The 22,499-nt window shown below is 43.3% G+C and overlaps 1 protein-coding gene across 1 annotated transcript in view; it reads left to right on the forward strand.

Moving 5' to 3' along the window:
* The first annotated feature begins 13,947 nt into the window (after window positions 1–13,947).
* Window positions 13,948–22,499, forward strand: part of LOC147017368 (collectin-12-like) — a 35,517-nt gene continuing 26,965 nt past the window's right edge. The window contains exons 1-2 of the mRNA XM_085846961.1: window positions 13,948–14,078; window positions 22,432–22,488. Of these exons, the coding sequence (XP_085703087.1) occupies window positions 14,072–14,078; window positions 22,432–22,488 (64 nt within the window). The 5' untranslated portion in view covers window positions 13,948–14,071. The remainder of the gene's footprint in view (window positions 14,079–22,431; window positions 22,489–22,499) is intronic.

Consider the following 22,499-nt stretch of genomic DNA (forward strand, 5'->3'; position numbering starts at 1 on the left):
ATTACTATAAATTCAGGTAGATGATTCGTGTGGATGAGGTTACATTATTATAAGTACGCCGTCTCCCGTGCTTGTCGGATTATGGTGTGACGTAGTAAGGGGACGTTATAGTTTCCTTGGTGAGATAAACCTATAGAGCCCTAGACTCTAGTCGAGACTATGGAATCTAGAGGTACTGTATGTGCACACTTAGTTTTGAGCTGTCTTCCCATGTTAAAATGTCGAATCAGCTATAAACTGTTACCCGAGTGTTTCACGTGCAGGATGATGCATCAATGTGCGCCGAAAGGTCCATGGAAAGGTGATTATGCAGGAGGACCTGTCTGCCAGCACTGGTCATTGGTGGACGTTATACAGTCATGGCCTAAAATATTGACACCCTTGCACTTTTTTCAAATAAATCACCATTTTCTCGAACAAGCTCAAATGAGATAAGATCCTCATCCTCTTAATGATGACGTCATAAAAACGAATATGTCGTCATTGTGATGTATCAGGTTTGCGATAAATTATCTGTGCTAATACCTGGCTTGATTCCCGCAAACAAAATTCAAACAGCTTTTGCCGAGTTTCGAAGATAATGGTATAGGCGATTTCCATTTGCGGCGATATTATGATGTCAATATTTTTTCTAGGAAGAATTTCCAAAATCGGAGATGGTTACTACCTGCACGTGGGCTTTCTGCATATACATGGCAAGTTTCACGAAGATCCAATGAAAACTCTGGGTTGTGAAACAAAAAATGTCAAAAAATAGGAATGACATCATAAAAATTGATGACGTCATAGTGATGTATCATATGTGCGGTAATTCATCTCTGCTAATGCCCTGTTCGATTCCCGCAACAGAATTCAAAAAGCTTGCCTCGTTTCGGAGATAATTTTTTAGGCGATTTCCATTAGCGGAGATATTTTGACGTCATAACTTTTTTTTCTTGGAGGAATTTTCAAAATCGGAGATGGTTACTGTCTGCGCAGAGTATTTTTACATATATATGCCAAGTTTCAGGAAGTTTCGATGAAAACTGTAGGCTGTGAAACAAAAAAGTCCACAAGAACAACAACGTGAGTAAGACTTAGAGATCCTCCACGAGGATCTAAAAAAGTCCACAAGAACAACAACGTGAGTAAGACTTAGAGATCCTCCACGAGGATCTAAAAAGTCCACAAGAAGAAGATGAAGAACAACAACGTGAGTAAGACTTAGAGATCCTCCACGAGGATCTAAAAAAGTCCACAAGAACAACGTGAGTAAGACTTAGAGATCCTCCACAAGGATCTAAAAATAAAAATAACCATTCCTTTCACGACATGAGAAGCATAGGGCTGCCAAAGCAGTTTTATTTGGCTAAAGGGTACAATCCTGGGCAGGTCGCACTCAATGCAGGACATTCAAATGGCTTATTACCCAGTTAGCTTGTATTCATTTTGCCAACCTCTGAAGGATGACAAGCTGAGTCAACCCACCTGGTTTATTTCAACAGAACAACAGGGGCTCAAACTGAAGACCCTAAGAGCTTAAGCCAGCCACCTTAACTGTAAAGCCAACATCAAGCTCTATCAGTGGGATGCAAAACGTTCAGCCACAGTATGTGTGTCTGTGAACAATATAAACTGCGTATTTCATTCACACATTGCTCCCCTCACCACTAATCCTCCACAGGGAAACTCATTTCTTGGATTGTATTATATACGAGCAAATGCAACCCGTTGCTTCGCTGACAGGGGTGTGAAGGGGAGGGGGGGGAGAAAGAGAGAGGGAGAGAGAGTGGAGGCAGAGAGGATGGAGGGAAGGGAGGGGAAAGGAGGGAGGGGAAGTGAGGAGTGGGTGAAGAAGGGGAAGCTAGGAAGGGGAGAAGATCGAGGAAGGGGGGTGGAGGTGGCAAGAGCGATGCCTCACAAGACATTGCTACACACTGTGGTAGGGAGGGGTGCAAGAGAGAGAGAGAGAGAGAGAGAGAGAGAGAGAGAGAGAGAGAGAGAGAGAGAGAGAGAGAGAGAGAGAGAGAGAGGTGTGAAAGGAGAGTGCTGTATCTTATTCGGAGTGGGGGGGGGGGAGCAAGGAGAACAGTGAGTGAGTTGGGGGGAGGGGGGGAAGAGATAGGTGAGTGGTGGAGGTAGCGTTAGCAAAGAGAGTGATATGTTATGCTTAATGACTGAACACAAATAAAAAGAATCTCATGTCAGAACAGCAGTACACACAACAACACAACAGCATTTGTAAAGTAAGCTGCTGGAACATCTGCAAAAGCTTTGATATCCCAGTTCAAGAAAAATTGTGGGAACATTAACCAAAAGCATGGACTGAAAACATGGAAGTACATCTCACGTACGACCTAATGATCCCATCGAGCGTGAACATCGAAAACAAAGCATTGCAACCAGATATCAAACATAAAAAATAAAGAGAAGAAGGCATTGCTAAGTGAGGTGTTAATACCAGTGATTTTGGACTAAACGATGCAGAAATCAAGAAAAATGACCAATTACCAAGACTTCAAGAATGAAGTAAAAAGATCTCGGAAACTGAAGAATGCTAAAGTTGGACCAGTGATAGTTGGAGCTCCAGAAATGATGACAAAGAACCTCACAGAGATGTTACAAACCATCCCTGGGAATATTATAACAAACAAACTACAGTTGGAAGCTATCCAGCACTCAGCGACGATCCTGAAGAGAGCCCTCGGCACAAAACTTTGAGAACAGAAAACTTCACAGGTTGGTCCATGAATCGTGACTCCTTACTGAAATGAAGGTGGATACTTCAAGCCCGCCCTGGGAGGACTCCATTCCACATTCTGAAACCCGCATATGTAGATACAAATCAATGACACACACACACACACACACACACACACACACACACACACACACACACACACACACACACACACACACACACACACACACACACACACACACACTGCCTTTTATTAGTATAGATTGAAAATCATAACTCTTGCCGACATATTTTTAATGACATATATGATGTGGGAATTTATTGAGTGACTTGTTAACCTTGCACATTCCCGATGGAACACAAAGGCTCTGCATTGTTAAATGCTTTGTCTTGTTCTCATCGAAACTGGCCTCAGCAAGGATGTTGATCGATTCAGAACAATTTAATGGCAAGGGTTCATTATGAAAGCAGGGCATATAATTCATATATAGTATGCTGCTGGACCAGGATGGCAGTACCCCAAGCACTCCATTGTCATTCCACAGCCAGATTAACAATCAAACTCCTCGTTCAAGAAGACAGCGACAGCATGAGTGCAAAATGGCATTAGAGGGGTTGATTAATACTGTATATTAGGAACATATTGTTACGGATGAAAGTCCTCAGCGACAGTCGCACCATCCACAGATAGGGAACTTAAAGGTCACTGCATCTTCCAGGTTAATTTTGGCGTGAATAAATGGTCTGCACGATCACTATGGCACTTGGCGGCGAAAATGGCAGCGAAAGCGATGAGATTGAAAGCTACAAAGAAAACTCCGAGAAGTACTCCAAGTTCTTACATATTGGTTTTATCCAAATGTAATATCTGTTCAACCACTATGGATGAAAATCTCGAAACAGACAATGCTATGACTGTGAGAACTGATTTCACAGAAGAGAGTGCTTTGGACTTTCGAAGAAAATGTTCAAATGCATCAAAGCCAATCCTACAGATCACATCCATATCCATTGTTTAATGTGTTATTATGGGTGACAGAATAACACTGGGGTGAAGCTTTTCAATATCCTGCATGACTACGAACGTTGAGTTCGCTTTGCAGGATCCAACGTCGGCCATCACAACTGGTTCCGTTGCTGAGGACATCGTGCATAAACCTGAATATACTGAGCTGGTTTTCACAGCAGCTGTAGTAGCAGAAAAAAGCACAGCTGCTACAGCAGAAAGCACGGTTACTGCAGTGGAGGGTATGGTGACTGCAGTAGAAGATACGATGACTGTGACAGGGGCGTGGTGATTGCGATAAGGTGTACAGAGACTGCAGATAAGCGCATGGAGACTGCAGTGAAGGACAGGGCAACTCCAGCAGAGGATGTGGAAGCACTGGAGGCTCGGAAAAATGTGAAATCTCGACATTGGAGAGCTAGCTCAACAATGGGTGGTACTACCTCTTTTGCTGATAGCAAATGTAGCATCAACAATGATATAGACACGGATAACAAGGTCCTCAATGATCGCGGCATCTGGGTAAAAGCTATGCCTAAACAATGTGGGCATAACACCACCTCCCAATTTGGAACATCGCCTACAGCACTGGACAGACAGTGGCACTCTACCAATGTTATGTTCTTCAGTGTGCCAGAGTCTGCCAAATAAGTTATAGAGGAATGCATTGCCAATGACCTCAACTTCCTCGCCTGATGCTTTATGGCAATGATGTCAGGAAATGAGAGGATGGAGTTCAAGAGGGTCTTAAGGATTGGGAATCATCCTTCAATTTTGGGCCGAGGCCTCTGAAGGTTGTACTTAACACAAATGCTGTGAACTACTAAATTAGCCAGGCCAGTCACCTTTGAGGCATCCCCGTCAGTCTCCAATTAGATCTGACAGTTGAGGATAGACAAAAACGAAAGGAGCTCATCAGATAGCTGAAGGAACATTCAAAAAATGAGGTAGGCCTCATCATCTGCAGACTGGAGATAATGAGGTAGGCCTCATCATCTGCAGACTGGAGATCATCACCAGTGTGGGGTAAAAAATTATATTAATGTATTCTAAATTGTAACAAATGGAGTTTAAGAAAATGTAACTGTTATGCTACAAGTTGAATTGGCTGTCATTTCTGGCCAAAAGACTTTTGCCCGAAATGATAAGAAATGTGGTGTTCTGGAGCAGAGTGACCGAGCTGATAAACGAACCTTTGCCTAGAAATGTACGAAGTGGATTCTCGTCTAAAGGACACGTCTGCATTCTGGGTGAATAGCCCCCAAGCTCTCCCTTATGAAAGTATAAAATGCTTTGAAATGTAAAATTGTTTCAGTGCAAGTACCTGAGAAAGTATTAGAATCTCAGTGGTTTGTACTCCTTGGAACTGACCAAGTACCAAGTTAGAATAAAACTCTCTGATGTAATGTGGAAGTGAATTGAATCGGGTTGGTCTAACTGTTAACTAAATCAAGAATAAATGAAATAGAACCAAATAATATTGCAATCAATGGGGATTCTTAAGTTCATTGTACAAGGGTGAGAAGTGTATGGTGGATAATTAGAAAATAAATTGTTTCACAAGGAAGGACTTGTGTGGACATCAGTTTTATCAGTGTCGATAGGGTTTTTGTAGGATTTTATAACCAAATCGGACAAACGTTAAACTCTGCCTGAAGTCAAATAGGATTCCACAATCGGCCAGTTAGAATCCTTCAGGAGGACAACGATCACAACAAGGTGGGTTTAAAAAATCCACAACAGTTGGTGCCGTGACTTGGATTCGAACCGACGTTGGTGCGGTGCTCGTGACCGGAGGTGCTTAATCTGCCAGAGGCAGTGCCTGGAGGAAGGATAAGTGCTTGATCGAAGGTAAGGGAGAGCGCTCTCAGCAGGTAACGCATTTCGAACAAAGAAAAGTTCATTGTCAGATAATTTTATTAATAGAAAGAAGAGGATCCGGCGGAGAGAGTCCTTTTTAAAGTAAACGATAAGTACTGTAGTTGTTTTAGGAAAGCGCTGGAGAAGAAGAGGAGTCAGATGACAAGAAGAGGCTCGTTAAGGAGCCAGATGCGTAATTAAATGGACATGATGAAGCGACATGCCACATGTTTGCATTGATATGGACCGACTGTGAGAGCGAGGCCGAGGACACGGCTGAGACGCCGAGATAGGGTTAAAACAGATAAACATTATACGTTACCTGTTTGTAAGAGTTATAAGAGTTACTTTTTGTTCATTGAACTCACTGGAAGTTTGTTGGCAGTGAGGTTGTTATATTATATTGTGTGGAGGTTTTACGGATTTGTAAATGCAATGATTTGCACGAAACGTTTTGTAGAGTGCAGGAGACGATTAACCGGCTGGGAGCATGGCTGGTGATTTGCATTGAGATGCATGTGTTACTGAGAGTAAAAAATGAAACTTGTGCGAGTCCAATATTCACTGCAATGAAACGTGTTCTGTTGGGATTTTGATGATATTTTAACTCGTGCTGAGTTGAGCTGTGGGTCTGTTTGAAATGGCATGTTATGCATTCTTGGCGTTGTATTTCCACGCGAAAGTCACAACCTACACTGTGTGAGACCCCCCTCCACTCGATCTGTGGGGGGTGGCATGTCTTTACACTGAGTCATTGTTCGAGCCTTTGCTTTAGGTGTGAAATTCGATTCATATGCAGATTCAAGAGGATGAGATAGAAATGTGATTGGTATTTGTCACGTGATCACACGTGAGTCTATGATATGCAATGCTCGTTCGTGTGTGTGTGTGTGTGTGTGTGTGTGTGTGTGTGTGTGTGTGTGTGTGTGTGTGTGTGTGTGTGTGTGTGTGTGTGTTGAAGCCATGACAGAGTAATGCAAACTGTAGGTTTTGCTTGTCAGAGTTTTTTCCTTTTTCTTCCCACCGGATGTGGAGAGAACTTCCTGTTCCTTGTTCCTTGGTGTTTGTGGCGTACCCTCTCTACTGAATGTTTAAAGTGAAGTCCATTTAGGAAAAAGTGTTGAAGTTTTATTTTACAACCATAGGGATTTTGAATAAATTGTGAAATAACAATTGTGAATGTGGGATATACTGTATTCAGAACGTGAAGTCTTGGGAGTTGAGCTCTCGCTGGCATTGTGATGATTTGTAATTACACAACCCGGCAGGTTGAAGTGCTGGGCAAGCTCTGAGGACGTGTCAGAAATGTTTCGAAGATTTGATCTGAGTTGTAACCATTGTACTTAAAAGATGTGATTAAAATGTAGAAACGTGATTTGGAATGATTTTAATGATTTGATGATGTTTAGTACGTGGGGCGATTCACAGATAATAGATGATTCCCTCGGATGGACGTTGAAATATTGTTTTATTCGTCTGCGAATGTTGAGGTTACCTTTACTTGTGCTGGGAAGGCAATGGCAAACAACCCAGTGTACCCCTTTGATCGATTCAGTCAAGGTAAATTCATGATTTAATTGGATAAACGCTGAAGATTTAATTTTTGATTTATGGATTTTAAAAGGAAATATTTTATTGTTTTGACCAAAAAGTTGTTTAAGAGAGTTTGGATGTTTATTAGTCTGAAGTTTAAGATGCTTTTCCAAGACTGGGATAAAGATTGTGGAGGGTGAAGCTGCATGTGTAGACAGAGTGTTTGAGCTGCAATTTAAATGATATTCGCGTGATGACAGATTTGACAAGGATTTGACAATTTTTATACAACAGTTTAAAATGATTTATTTGTTTTGATAAAGGAAAATGGATTCGTAATTGAGAAGGTCAGAGGAAGTGATAGATGGTTTGTGTATGTGAGTTGGAAAAATGGAGCATGTTTGCTGTATTGGTGAGAGAGAAGTGGACAGATGGAGAAATGTCAGAGATTTAAAATGTCAATGGAAATAGCAAATGAGATGGATGTTTTGAGTATACGTACAACTGGGATTTCTGTATATTTTAGCATGTTGTTTTGGGAAATAACAAGGAAAGGGATTAAAATATTGATATGACATATAATGCAAGTTAAATGCTTCTATAAGAACCTTTGTTAGTCTTATTGAAATGCATGTGTCCATGACGTTTATTGATTGGTGTTTAATTGACGCTTTATTTGTTTCGGAGTGTTGAATGCAGTGAAACGATGAAATGTACGATTTTGTCTAAGTGAAGCTTGGATGATGGGAGAACCCAGATTTGGGTGATTGAGCATTCAACACATGATCATGCCCCTTCCTGAGGAGATAAGATGGAGCAATGTGGGAAAAGAAAGAAAAAACCCACTGAGGAGAAGGTTGAGAAAAGTCTTAACGTCGGCATTGTGTGGTGCCTGCGTGGAGGAATGTTCTCAACCACACTCTCGATTGCCGCTCTGCAAATACATCATGAACCTGCTGTGGTTGCTTCAATGTACGACAGGCCTGGAATTCCACACTGCGCTCCTTCAACCCAGTGTCCGGCCCAAACTTGTACTTGCCCACATCTACCTTCTCCTCAGCTCAAGGAGTGCTTCGATTGTGTTTCCCCTTGGGTGCTGCTCTATCCACACCCTGACCTGTTTATCTTCTGACTTTGGGTAGCATGTTTTCAATGTGTGACACATGCTGATGAACAAGCCATAAATTAAATGGAAACTAACTCATTTTCTGATATGAGCACTCACTGCCATTGTTGATTGAACTTGAATAATGGAAATATTTTCTCCTTCAGGAATGGGACATGGTAATCATGTGTAAGAAAAATTATTCAAATTTTCCTTAAAAAAAAAAAACGGGGGAGTGTGGGGGAAAAATTTATATTAATATATTCTAAATTGTAACAAATGGAGTTTAAGAAAATGTAACTGTTATGCTACAAGTTGAATTGGCTGTCATTTCTGGCCAAAAGACTTTTGCCCTAAATGATAAGAAATGTGTTGTTCTGGAGCAGAGTGACCGAGCTGATAACAAACGAACCTTTGCTTAGAAATGTACGAAGTGGCTTTTCGTCTAAAGGACACTTTTGCAGTCTGGGTTGAATAGCCCCCACCACTCTCTCATGAAAGTATAAAATGCTTTGAAATGTAAAATTGTTTCAGTGCAAGTACCTGAGAAAGTATTAGAATCTCAGTGGCTTGTACTCGTTGGAACTGACCAAGTACCAAGTTAGAATAAAACTCTCTGATGTAATGTGGAAGTGAATTGAATCGAGTTGGTCTAACTGTGAACTAAAGTAAGAATAAATGAAATAGAACCAAATAATATTGCAATCAATGGGGATTCTTAAGTTCATTGTACAAGTGTGAGAAGTGTATGGTGTATAATTAGGAAATAAATTGTTTCACAAGGAAGGACTTGTGTGGACATCAGTTTTATCAGTGTCGATAGAGTTTTTGTAGGATTTTATAACCAAATCAGACAAACGTTAAACTCTGCCTGAAGTCAAATAGGATTCCACAATCGGCCAGTTAGAATCCTTCAGGAGGACAACGATCACAACAAGGTGGGTTTAAAAAATCCACAACACCAGGAAGCCAAGGCCATGGATGGAAGCAGTGGTGATGACTCAATCTGGTTGGCAAATGCACCATGGAAGATCATCGTAATGTATCCTAATGCACATAGTCTGTTTAACAAAATGGTTTAACAAAATGGCTGCGAACATTGGTTGCTCAATGCACCCCAGACGTGTTGGGTGTTATGGAAACATGGCTAACTGATTTCACCAATAATGCAGAAGTAGCCATTCTGGGCTACTACATGCTTCGTCAGGACCATACAGCTCGGGTGAGGGGTGGTGGTGTTATCCTCTATATAGCCCAGCATGCATATCTGCATCAGGTTAAGCTCCCCACACCTATTGGGGACACCGAGATTCTTTAGCGTCATCTAAATGTGTGGGGCACATCGAAAGGATTGATTGGCCTTGTGTACAGGCCACCAGGCAAAAGGGCTGAGCAGGACAGTAACCTTGAGAGGGAGCTGTTGAGCCAGATTGCCACTGTCCATCACATGCTGCTGATTTGCAACTTCAATACACCCCTCCCCACCCCCACATCAATTGGGACCAGCTCACAACAGAGCTCTGAGCAGAATCTTTCTCCAGTCGATTGTTAAATCTGGCAATTGAGCAGCTACTCCACCAGCATGTTGGGGAGCCAACGAGATGTGCTGCTGTGAACATCCCAGCTCTCCTAGACTTCGTTTTCACCTCCAGTAAGACTATTGTAACATGACTATGTACCCATGTCTGCCACCATTGAGGAATAGTGACCATGCTTTGCTATCATGGTCATATATGGTGCAGCCCCCAGATCACAATCCAGCTTCCGCAGGAATATCTGGAGGGCAGACTACAGTGCCATGCAGCAAGATGCAGCAGGAAGCGTTTGGTACCTCAGCAAATGAGACACAATGGAGGTGTCATGGGCACAGGTAAAAGAGCACGCCCATCGCCTAATTGTAACATATGCCCCATTACGCCATGATAAACCAAATACATCCCAGTTTACCATTCATGTCAAAGGACCTGTTAAAGAAGCTTATGCCAAAGAAAAAGAAATGGTGGCATTATCGACTCACCAGAAATCCAGAAGACTATGTGGTCTTCAAGGTTGCACAACGGGCTTTCAAGGCAAACCTTCGGCAGTAATGGTAACGGTATGAGACCTGCCGAGAGAAACAGTCTATAAAACTCTATGTCCCAGTTTAAAGAGAAACAATCGATACGTTCCAGTTTAAAGATGAGCTCCAAGGAAACTCTATGCCTACTTCTGTGGAAACATATCTCACAAAAGGGGGTAGGTGTACTCAATGACAGAGGAACCTCATTCCAGATGGACACAGAGAAGGCCCAATGCCTTGAGAATCATTTTTTCATGGTGTTTATACAGGAACATCCAGGTCCCATTCCTGGTTTTCCAATCTATCAGTGGAGGGTACACATTGATCACACTCTGCATACAGTTCTTATCATGGAACGTGGAGTCACAAGACAGTTGTAGGCCCTTGATCCCAACAAATACACTGGCCCTGATGGCCTGTATCCCAAAGTTCTGAAAGAACTGGCAGCTGAGTTAGCGTTGCCACTGTGTTGGCTGTTCAACTTCTCGCTTGCCACTGGGAGTCTCCCAAGGTACTGGAAGGAGGCGCATGCATTCTCCATCTTCAAAAAGGGTGATGAACAAGATCCAGCCAATTTTGAACCAGTCATCCTTACTTCAATGGTGTGTAAGGTATTCAAGCGCTTGTTATAGTAAGAACTCATGGCACACCTGGAAGGACAGCATCTACTTTCCCAAGAGCAGCACGGCTTCTGCCAACATCGCTCGTGCCTTATGCACATTTACGCTTAATTTGTATCATACTCCACTGGGTCAGAGGTCTTGGTCTTAAACCTCCGAGGTGGACTAAACCACTATTTAGGTTTTTTGGGTCGCCAAAATAGGTGACCCTTATTGTCAGTAATTCTGTCTGTTGGATCGCCGAAATAGTTGGGTCGCCGAAATAGGTGACCCTTATTGTCAGTAATTCTGTCTGTTGGGTCGCCAAAATAGTTGGGTCACCAAAATAGGTGACCCTTATTGTCAGTAATTCTGTCTGTTGGGTCGCCAAAATAGTTGGGTCGCCAAAATAGGTGACCCTTATTGTCAGTAATTCTGTCTGTTGGGTCGCCAAAATAGGTGACCCTTATTGTCAGTAATTCTGTCTGTTGGGTCGCCGAAATAGTTGGGTCGCCGAAATAGGTGACCCTTATTGTCAGTAATTCTGTCTGTTGGGTCGCCAAAATAGTTGGGTCACCAAAATAGGTGACCCTTATTGTCAGTAATTCTGTCTGTTGGGTCGCCAAAATAGTTGGGTCACCAAAATAGGTGACCCTTATTGTCAGTAATTCTGTCTGTTTGTTTGGATGTTTGTTTGGATGTTTGTTCGTTTGTCATCAGCATAATTGGGAGGAAACGTGGGTGGATTTTGACCAAATTTGGGTGGTAGGTACATCTTATGACCTCGTGCTTTGGAAATTGTGATGGTTGCTAGGGACGCTTTGGTTCCCTAGCAACAACCAAAAAAACCTTCAAAATCGGTACCGTTCACACGAAATCAATTCCGAAAGCCATTATCCCATGTATGGTTATGAAATTTGGCACGAATGATCTACAGGTGATACTCTATCAAATATATTCCGGTTTTTGTGATATATGGAATACTTTACCCGCAGCGCCCCCTACAAGTAGGGTATGCGCGAAAATTGAAGGCCCCCTAGCGACCAGGTGAGTGCATCGATACGAATGAAACGTTGCAGGTTCATGGTACTCAATGAGTACTACAACTTTGCCTCAGGAGATATTGACCAATTTCGCTTAGGTCAGGGGTCAAAGGTCAATTAGTGCAAAAATCGATAATATGCGAGAGCTGGAGGTGCCTTCGCGCCAAATGCTCCTTCTCCTAGGGTTATGGTCGGATGGTCATGAAAATTCACATTAATCGTCTGGAATACATTGTGCACAAACAATCGAGCCGGATTTTCGATTTAGATCTTTGTTCACCCACAGCACCCCCCTCGAACTTTGGGGATTTCCGATTTCAAACCGCATTTTCGGTACTTTTCATTCAAATGGATACCGAATAGTTATCAGTAGATGGAACTGGATGAGATTTGATATGCATAATCTTAAGGTGATTCCCTATCTGCCATATGACATCCATTTTGCTCTATATCTTATAATTTCCATGCTCGGCCATCTCCGCCTACCGGCTTGTCTTCCTTTTTTCTGCCAATGTCCGAGCTGTATCCCAGAAGTGGCTGAGATTTTCAGAATTAAATTTTATATTAATAATGGGAATAAAAAGTAGGCTGGGTTGACCTAATTTTTTTAACCTTGATATTTTAAGGTAATGACCAAATTCTTGACATATTGACATTTTTCACCCAAATTCGACTAAGATTTGCCCGATCGGAACAAAATTGCCCTTCCTACATAGCCGAGAGCAAGTCATGTTTATGCTTCATTTACATCATCCTCCTCCAGGTTCAAGGTCAAGGGCAAATGGCGATATGAAAAAAAACACGATTTTTTGTCGTTGCTCAATTTTGCATGAATCCAACCACCAACGCGGAATCTCAGAGACCGCTTGGCCTTCCAGTATGTTCTGGCATCATAATGATGGACTCCATTGAAGTTGTGCACTTCATGTTTGATTAGTGTCCTTGACCTACCTTTTTCTGATTGTGACCTAATTAACAAAAAACTAATTTTTCATCATAACTTGCAGAATTTTCCACCGAATACCATGAGGTTGAGTTTTATGGATTGATTGTAGATGGGGACACATTTTCATTTACACTCTATCCCAAAATGTTGAAGGACAAGGTCATATGGTGGTCTGAAAAAAATATGGCCATCATTGGACTGTGAGCCAAGGGTACATCACGGGCAAGCACTTAGTGATCGCAGATATTGAGTTATTCTTTGTTGTTCATATGCTAGCTATTTGTATCCAGGTTGTTCACACCCACTGTATTCCACCGCCTCCTTTTTTGTCTTACACCCTCTACCCTATCTTGGCTCTGTCTGTCCCAGGTTTCTGCAGGGCGCAAGCAGTCTGCCAGTAACCTTCTTCTTGTTAAACTCCGCAAACCCAGGCAAAATGCTCACCTCCACTCATTTGTTCCTCTTTTCTCTCCCGTATAAAACCAACTACGTACCTCAGGTCAAACCCAGCCCCCATCCATACTCATGATGTCTGTCTGTCTGTCTGTCTGTCTGTCTGTCTGTCTCTCTCTCGTACAGTATTCTGATGTTGTTGTTTCCCCCTTTCCATTTTGTTCATTCCATTCTGCTGGAGATCTTCCACAAGCCTCAATCATGTATACAAACCACCAACAAACTATAATTACTGCACCTTATAAATGAATGGTATTCCATGATTTCACATATTTCTTTCTCAAAAGGATCTGCTAAAGAATTTCAAACTCTTTGTTCAATGCACTTAATATCAACATTCTACCGATTTTGATTGGAGAAAATTATTGAAGAGTACCATTACCCCCTTCATCTCTCCTTTCCCCAGCTCCCATATCTGGTTATTTTTGGACACACACACACACACACACACACACACACACACACACACACACACACACACACACACACACACACACACACACACACACACACACACACACATACAAACACACACACACACACACACACACTTTATAAACTTGCTGAGTTTTTGTTTGATGTTATTTTTGCAGCAGTTTTTCTCTCGTTTGTTTCACAATAGACAGGAAACCCCGGTCACCGATAATCATCGCCGCTGATGAAGCCTTTTTGAGCATAAAGTCGCTCGTGACGTCGCAGACACTTCGGAATGGTCATTTGATTTTCGCCTGAACTGCAGACGTGCAAATCATCTCGTGCTGTTCGTCAGGGGTTCACACAGTCAGTTATGGCAGGTAAGTTACTAATGGGGAGTTTAATCGGAAGGGAAGGAATTGATATCTTCGCGATATCCTAATATATTAAATAAGGTGTGTGTGTGTGTGTGTGTGTGTGTGTGTGTGTGTGTGTGTGTGTGTGTGTTTGTGTGTGTGTGTACACACATCAAAAAACATTGAAAAAAACAGAGCTGGTCCGATCTGCACGTAATTTTGCATGTACTTGTTGGTCGCACTCAGCGTCAGGTCATTGGCATCAGGAAAACAAGAGCGGAGTCGATGGTGTGCTATCGCAAATCCCCACGCTTCTCACCTAAAGCAGTTGAAAGGTGGCACAGAGTTCCACCGGGAATGACCGGTGGAACTTTGTCATCTTAAAAAAAAAAAAATTCAAAAATTTGGTTAAAATACTTTATCCCCCCCATTTTGATACTTGTGACTTTAAGTCCCCACCCTCTGGGGCATGAAACAGGGGTGAAATCCCAAAAAATCGTTTTCATTGCACAAAGTTTCATGAAAATAACGTCTTAAAATATGCCTGTAATTGTATTTTTCGCTATTTGACCTTTTGACCACACCCCAGGAGACGGGGCCAAAAAATATTGCAGCTTCTTGCCTTGTATTGATCATAACTACCAAGCTTGGTAAATTTCTGACAAAACATTTTGGACGAGATAGGGTGACAGACAGATGAAGCCGATTACAATACCCCCCCCCCCCCTCGCTTCTTCTTTTTTCAGGAAGAGCAGGGATAAAAACCACCCCGACGTGGAAATTGTGGATTTGTTGACAGCTTGGAGATTTATAAAGGAAAAAATATTGTTTTAAAAAAGGTGTGGTGATAAAAATCACCCCTGCAAGGGGGGGGGGGGAGAGACAACTGTCAACACTCCAGAAGGGAGATGGTGTTTCGAGTGGAAATACACTTTGAGAAATACAAACAGCATGTGCCCTGGCAGAAAAAGTCAATCACTGATATGAACCAAAATGTTGTTTTTATAACCGTTTATCCTTGTAAGTAAACAATTCTCTTTGGGGTAATCTATTTGTTGAGTATGAAATTTTGATGGGAATTTTGACTCTCACCCTCCCCTCTGGACATCTCACGTATGCATGAATCCGAACCTCACCTTCCCTCTCCGTGCGTATGTAATAAATAGATGGCTCATTGTTGGCTGTGGGGTATGGGAGGACAAAAGTCTGAGTCTTCAGGTCCTTGGTGCTTCCAGTCTTGCTCTATGGATGTGAGACTTGGACTCTGACCAAGGATCTGAGACGGAGACTTAATTCCTTTGGTACCAGGTCTCTTCGGAGAATCCTTGGCTATCGCTGGTCGGACTTTGTGTCCAACGAGCGGTTCCTGAGAGAGAATCAAATGACATTTGTTACCTGCATAGTCCGTGAGCATCAGCTGCAGCTCATTTCACCAACCTCTGAAGGATGTCAGGCTAAGTTTGAGCCAACAGGGCTCAAACTCAGGACCCTGAGATCCCAAGTCAGCCACCCTAGCTGATAAGCCAACACCAGGCTCCCAAGTGCAGTGATCATCAAAAAATCAAAACCTAAAATTATACCAACATTTATGGATGTACAGTATGCAAAATATTTTTCCCCTTTTTAGGTCATCTCTAACGAGATGACCTAATAAAACCAGTCTCGATTTACGTACGTACGTACGTACATACGTCCCCATTTTTTTTGATATTTGGTATGTGGGTAGATGTCGATGAGGGATGCACGATGGTATGACCTTTGACCCGATTGAAGGTCATGGTCAACGTCAAGGTCACTCCAAAGTTGCAAAATCGTCCATTTTCAAAATCTATCTCCTCCACCGTTTGTGATCCGATCTTCGAAATTTCTTCGGATTCTGATAATATGGAACAATATCTAAATTTGGTAAGGCCGGTTTTTTACATTTGTCCTGGTTATTGAGTCATGTGTCTTCAAAGTTCGAAAAATCGTTGGAAAAATATCATCCGCCATTTATGACTCAGAAATGCGGTTTGATTTCTGAGGTCCGGTTTCTATCCTTTTGAAGACACATTGATCATAAATGTTCCAACTCAACTATTTTCAAAATCTATCTCCAGATAACTCAGAAATGTAGTTTGATTTCTGAGGTTTTCTATCTTTTCTTATTCCCGGGCTTTCGTCTGTACGTTGAACCAAAAGACAAGACGACATCGAAGCCAATCTAAGCCGATCAGAGATCCACATCTACAGAGCTTCAGAGATGACCGGGGGGTAATTTTTAGGAACTAGTGCATGCCCGTAGGTGCGTGGCCGTACGTGCAAACCCCCCCCCCCCAAAAAAAATTCAAACCGCGTGCCAGAAACAACAACCACACAGGGCGTTCCTTCGCTTTCACGTGCCCCTACGTGCGTGGCCGTACGTGCAAAAAAAAAAAAATTATATATATATATATATATATATATATATATATATATATATATATATATATATATATATATATATACTTTAAAACCGCTTGCCAGAAACAACCACACAGGCTGTTCCTTCGCTCTCGCGTGGCCGTACGTGTGTGGCCGTACATACAATAAAAATGAAAAAAAAAACTTTAAAATCGCGTGCCAGAAACAACAACCACAGGCCGTTCCTTCGCTCTCGCGTGCCCATACGTGCGTGGCCGTACGTGCAAAAAAACAAACAAACTTTCAAACAAACACACAGGCCGTTCCTTCGCTCTCGTAAACAACGACCGGATTGGGGCATTGTGTTTATCTATAAATGCGCATAAGAAATCGAGAACTTATTAGAATACACTAAGTCATCACTATCCGGAAGTAGTGCGTGCCAGTACGGAATGTTCACATCATTCCACGAATTATCGCTTGCATTGAAGTAACAACTGCTGTGATACTGACACACACAGAGTTAATTAAAATCAAGTTTACCTCCCTGTCTTTGCTTGCCATGACATTCGCTGCCATTTACCATTGGCACTACGACACCACGGTAACTAAGGCACCGATTGATCCCCATCGTAACCGGCACGGCACGTGACGTCATCGTCGGCCAGCCGTGCACCGGCCTACGCAGCAACGTGTCCTGTGATTGGTAACTAAATGGCGCATCGGCCACGCCTATGCAGCACGTGTCCTGTCATTGGTTGGTAAATAAATGGCCATAACTTGGGAATCACTTGTCCGATTAATATCAAATCTTAAAAAGGCACATACTCAGGTCCCCAGCAATATAGCTGGCAAGTTTCAATTAGATCAGACCAGTGGTTGTCGGGAAACAGCGTTCACAGACACACAGACACACAGACACACAGACACACAGACACACAGACACACAGACACACAGACACACAGACACACAGACACACACACACACACAGACACAGACACAGACACAGACACAGACACAGACACACAGATTGCTGGAATTATAGATAGATGAAATGAGGTCAATGAGATGACAAATGAAGGAGTTGAATGCATACTGCAGAGCAATGAGTAAGGAAACCCGTCGTTGTGAATCGTTTTACCACCAAATTGAGATGTATTACGTTGGCAAGCACGTTGAGTGGAGCTGAATTCCTTAACACTTCCAAAGGCCACACCGTTTTGACAATTGGAAACAAAAAAAGTTGTGCACTTTTTTTGATAAAGTATTTTCAGAATAATTTTTCTTCAATAAATGAATAATAATAAAAATTGTCTCCATGTACATTGTACACACCTTTATCTCGTTAACACCTCTTCATAAACAACATTGCTGAGGAAACGGCGCTTCTTCTTTGTTTCCTCGTCCAGGGCAAGAATGCGGAGGCTGCTGGATCTGCCAACGTTTTGATGGCCAATTATTCAATTCGCGCCAACGTATTTTGCCTTTTCGGAAGGAAAAACACGAAGAGAAGAGAAGAGAAGAGAAGAGAAGAGAAGAGAAGAGAAGAGAAGAGAAGAGAAGAGAAGAGAAGAGAAGAGAAGAGAAGAGAAGAGAAGAGAAGAGAAGAGAAGAGAAAAAACCCATAATGGCGAACGCGGCTGAGTTTCTCTTCCCCATCGACCACGCCTACGCAGCAACGCTTTCTGTCATTGGTTGATAAAAAATGGCCGCAGCAACGGTTCCTGTCATTGGTTGGTAAATAAATGGTCATAACTTGGGAAGCACTTGTCCGATTAATATCAATCCTTGAAAAGGCACATCCTCAGGTCCCCAGCAATATATCTGGCAAGTTTCAATGAGATCGGACCAGTGGTAGTCGAGAAACAGCGGTCACAGACACAGACACACACACACAAACACACACACACACACACACACACACACACACACACACACACACACACACACACACACACACACACAAACACACACACACACACACACACACAAACACACACACACACACACACACACACACACATTGCTGGAATTATAGATAGATACATACGAGTTATTTGCACGTTTACTCATAAATGACGTCACTTGGCAGAAATACCTCTGCTTGTGCCCACGTTTCACCTCTGATCTGTTTTGCCTGTGTTCGCATGTAGGCCCAGCTGTAAACTGCCACCCTGGTCTTTCGTAGACAGGGCAATGCAGCATCGTGTGTGCCGTCCCTCAGATGGACGTTAAACGGGAGGTTCCATCTGCGAGCATTAGTTGGTGGATGTTAAAGATCTGATGGTGTTCTTCACAAGGGGAGGCAGGGTACCACCAGCACCACTGGAAAAATTTACAAATTCTTGCCTGGACTGCAGATAGCAAGTGGTCTTTTCTTCCTGGTGGTTCCGTAATTAACATCGGGTTATACCACTTGCTGTCTCAGAGTGTGGTTGCTGTCTCGCTTGGTCTTCTTCGAGTATGAAGGACAACCGACACACATGTCTGCCCTTCTTGTATAATAAATGTCAGTGTGTCTCCTCCATAACTCCAAAATCATGAAACCTAGCGGCCTGAAAATTTGCATGCATACTAAGGGAACTCCAAGGAAATGTGCGAACGAAAACTGGGTGTTTGAGTTAATTTAAACACCCCTTTTGAAGATAATTAAAGGCCTTATTTAATTATACCCTTTATCAAGGCATCATCCTTGGTCACCTTGCTGTCCCTCACTGGGGTCCTACTTGGTCAATTTTCTTGGCCTGCTCAACAATACCTTGAGTTCGAAAAGGCCACAATGGTTTCTTTACGATGAAGTTTTTCTTTTCACTTTCCTCACTCACATCATCGAATGCCTGTTCATCATACATATGAATCGCTTGCTACATTGCAATGCTTAAAAATGAGCAGAAATGCCAGTGTTTGTGGCTTAATTTCATTTCTGGCTTTATTTCATTACTCCACATGCAATAAATAACCTCTAGATTCTAGAATCTCTGAACCTGATCCAAATTTCACAATTTAATTCTGGAATTCAAACCACTGAAAAAAAAAAGTTCATTTGTCCAATTCGAATATTGTTTGACATTCTGAGCATCTGGGATGGATAGAGAGAGGGTATGGATGAATGAAGGCAAAGGATGGATGGATGGAGGAAAGGAATGGATGGCGGGAAGGGATGGATGGATGGAGGGAAGGGATGGATGGATGGAGGGAAGGGATGGATGGATGGAGGGAGGCAAGGGATGGATGGATGGATGGACCAAACAGATGTTTGTAAGCCATGACAAGACAGTAAACAGCGGTGTCAATGACATTTTCATCAGAGCTGTTGCCTTTGTTGAAAATAAAATTCACAAATTGACATTCAAGACAATGTTCGCTGATAATGTAAATGTAGTACATAATATATAAACTAGTGTTCCATTGTCTTAGTTAAATCTGTCAAAAGTTTAAAATGTAACCTTCACCTGGGAGTGCTCATGCTGAGCACTGCCCGGAGATGCTCGGAGATGCACCCCCTTGGTGGAGTATTCAGAGGTTACTAGGAAAGAGTTGTTTCCAAAACCCAAGCTCATTACAGATGCTGCAGGGAATGTAATGGCAGACGAAGGAACAGCAGGTGGAAACTCAATAATTCATTCCTCATTCACTCCTTACACCTCGTGTTCACTCTGTTTTATTGGAGTCTCGTGTGTTCATGAACAACTGTGGAACTTGCTGTGAATCCACTTTCCATCCCATCCATCCCATCCATCCCTTCCCTCCCTTCCCTCCATCCTTCATCCCCTCCAAGTATCCCTTCCCCCCATCTATTAGTTTGTCCTTGCTCCCCCACCCCTCCTTCCTCTCTCTCCTCACTCTCTCACCCCTCTTCAGACTTTCAGGAAGTGATAAATGATGGGTGGTTGTGATAAGTTACCGCATGTGGTTGTGTTGTGGTTTGGAGGTTGTTATGTTGTGATGTGGTGTTTGTGTTGTGTTTTGAGTCCGGAGTGTGCAGGTTGAGTGGATGGGCATTTGTTGTTGCTCTTTGTAGTCGGAGCTGCTGCTGGGTTCAATTCCGTGGTTTGAATTTTTGGGATTTGGCTCGGGTTGAGCGATTCTGGGGCTTTTCGCATTTTGGTTGTAAAACATGTACTGAAATTAAATAAAGGCACGAAACGCTGGCATCTCCCGACTTAGGGCTTTATAAGCATTGCAGCTAGGATATGATGGGCTCTAGGGTCTCTTGGCCTGAGCTGGATTTTGGAGTTTGGACTGTGGGGTGGGGCTTGGTGGGTCTGGCTGCTGGAAAGGTGTTCATTTTTCCAGTTCGCATGTTCTTTGGCACTCCAGGCAGTGTGTGACCCCCTTGGAGAGATCCAGTTCCAGAACGGATAAATAGGGTGGCAGCCGCATTTCGAGCCGCATACCTCAAGGGAAGCCAATGTTATAATCTCTCTTAAAATGGTATGTGCTGTTTAAAGTGACGGGTGGTTTTCGTATCCTGTTGGAACGTGCCGTTTCAACGTACCCAATTTCATTGAATCCTGTACAAATGCTGGAAGAGGCGACCATCCCCCACTTCCCCTCAAGTCCCCCTCCTAAATACAAGTCGAACCCCCCCATGCCCATCCCTTCAAGTCAAGAACACCACTTTCTCCTCCTCACATCTCCCTCCTTGCTCCCCCATCCTCTTCGCTCCCACTCCCACCTTGCACCCCCTACCTCCCGGAGTGTATATGGCGATGTGTGTCCCAGAGTGTATATGGCGATGTGTGGTGAAGCATTGCTCTTCCTCCCTTCCTTCATCGCTCATCCCTCCTAGCTCCCCCTCCCCTCCTCTCTCTCACTCCCCTCCTTTCCGCAAATCCTCTCTCCCCCTCCTTCCTCTCCCCTCCCTCCTCTCTCCCCCTTCTTCCTCTCCCCTCCCTCCTCTCTCCCCCTTCTTCCTCTCCCCTCCTTCCTCTCCCCCTCCTTCCTCTCTCCCCTCCTTCATCTCCCCCCTCCTTCCTCTCTCGACCCTCCTTCCTATCTCCAGCCTCCTTCCTGTCTCCGCCCTCCTTCCTCTCTCCACCCTCCTTCCTCTCTCCACCTCCTTCCTCTCCCCCTCCTTCCTCTCTCTCCCTCCTTCCTCTCTCTCCCTCCTTCCTCTCTCACCTTCCTTGCTCTCTCACCCTCCTTCCTCTCTCACCCTCCTTCCTCTCTCCCCCTCCCTCCTTTCTCCTTCCTCTCTCCCCTCCTTCCTCTCCCCTCCCTCCTCTCTCCATCTCCTTCCTCTCTCCCCCTCCTTCCTCTCCACCTCCTTCCTCTCCCTCTCCCCCTCCCCCTCTCTCCCCCTTCTTCCTCTCCCCTCCTTCCTCTCCCCCTCCTTCCTCTCCCCTTCTCCTTCCTCTCTCCCCTTCTCCTTCCTCTCTCCCCCTCCTTCCTCTCTCCCCCTCCTTCCTCTCTCCCCCTCCTTCCTCTCTCCCATCCTTCCTTCTCCTTCCTCCCTCCCCCTCCTTCCTCTCCCCCTCCTTCCTCTCCCCTCCCTCTCCTTCCTCTCCCCCTCCTTCCTCTCCCCCTCCCCCTCCTTCCTCTCCCCCTCCTTCCTCCCCTCCTTCCTCTCCCTCCTCCCCCTTCTTCCTCCCCCTTCTTCCTCCCCCCCTCTCTCTCACCCCCACTCTCTTAATATTCCCATCAGCGAAGAAATGCATTTTATTTGCTAGTGTGTAATAAAGCTAAGGCAGGAAGTGAGTAGTGCAAATCCAGAGGGGAGAATGTGATTAGTTACAGTTTTGTGAAATTATTTCATTAGAACAACCTTTGTAAAACTGGATACATTTTAAAGTAGTAACCACAGGTGTGTACTGAAGTAGTTGTATATCAGTGTTTTTAAAGGACAATTTATAAATTAATAACTACTGGTAAATTAAACGAATTATAATTAGTTATAATTGATAACTAATTATACAATTATTTATATAATTAAAAGTAATTATACAATTATAACATTGATAATTATCAATGTTTGCAACGTTTTCTTTTCAGCATACACTACGTTGGACGACGAGGACGAAAATAATTTTGCTTCTGTCAAGAAATTTGGTGAGAATGAC

This window comes from Eptatretus burgeri, chromosome 11, assembly GCF_056783735.1.
Source record: "Eptatretus burgeri isolate ZD-2024b chromosome 11, Ebu_testis_v1, whole genome shotgun sequence".
NCBI lineage: Eukaryota > Metazoa > Chordata > Myxini > Myxiniformes > Myxinidae > Eptatretus > Eptatretus burgeri.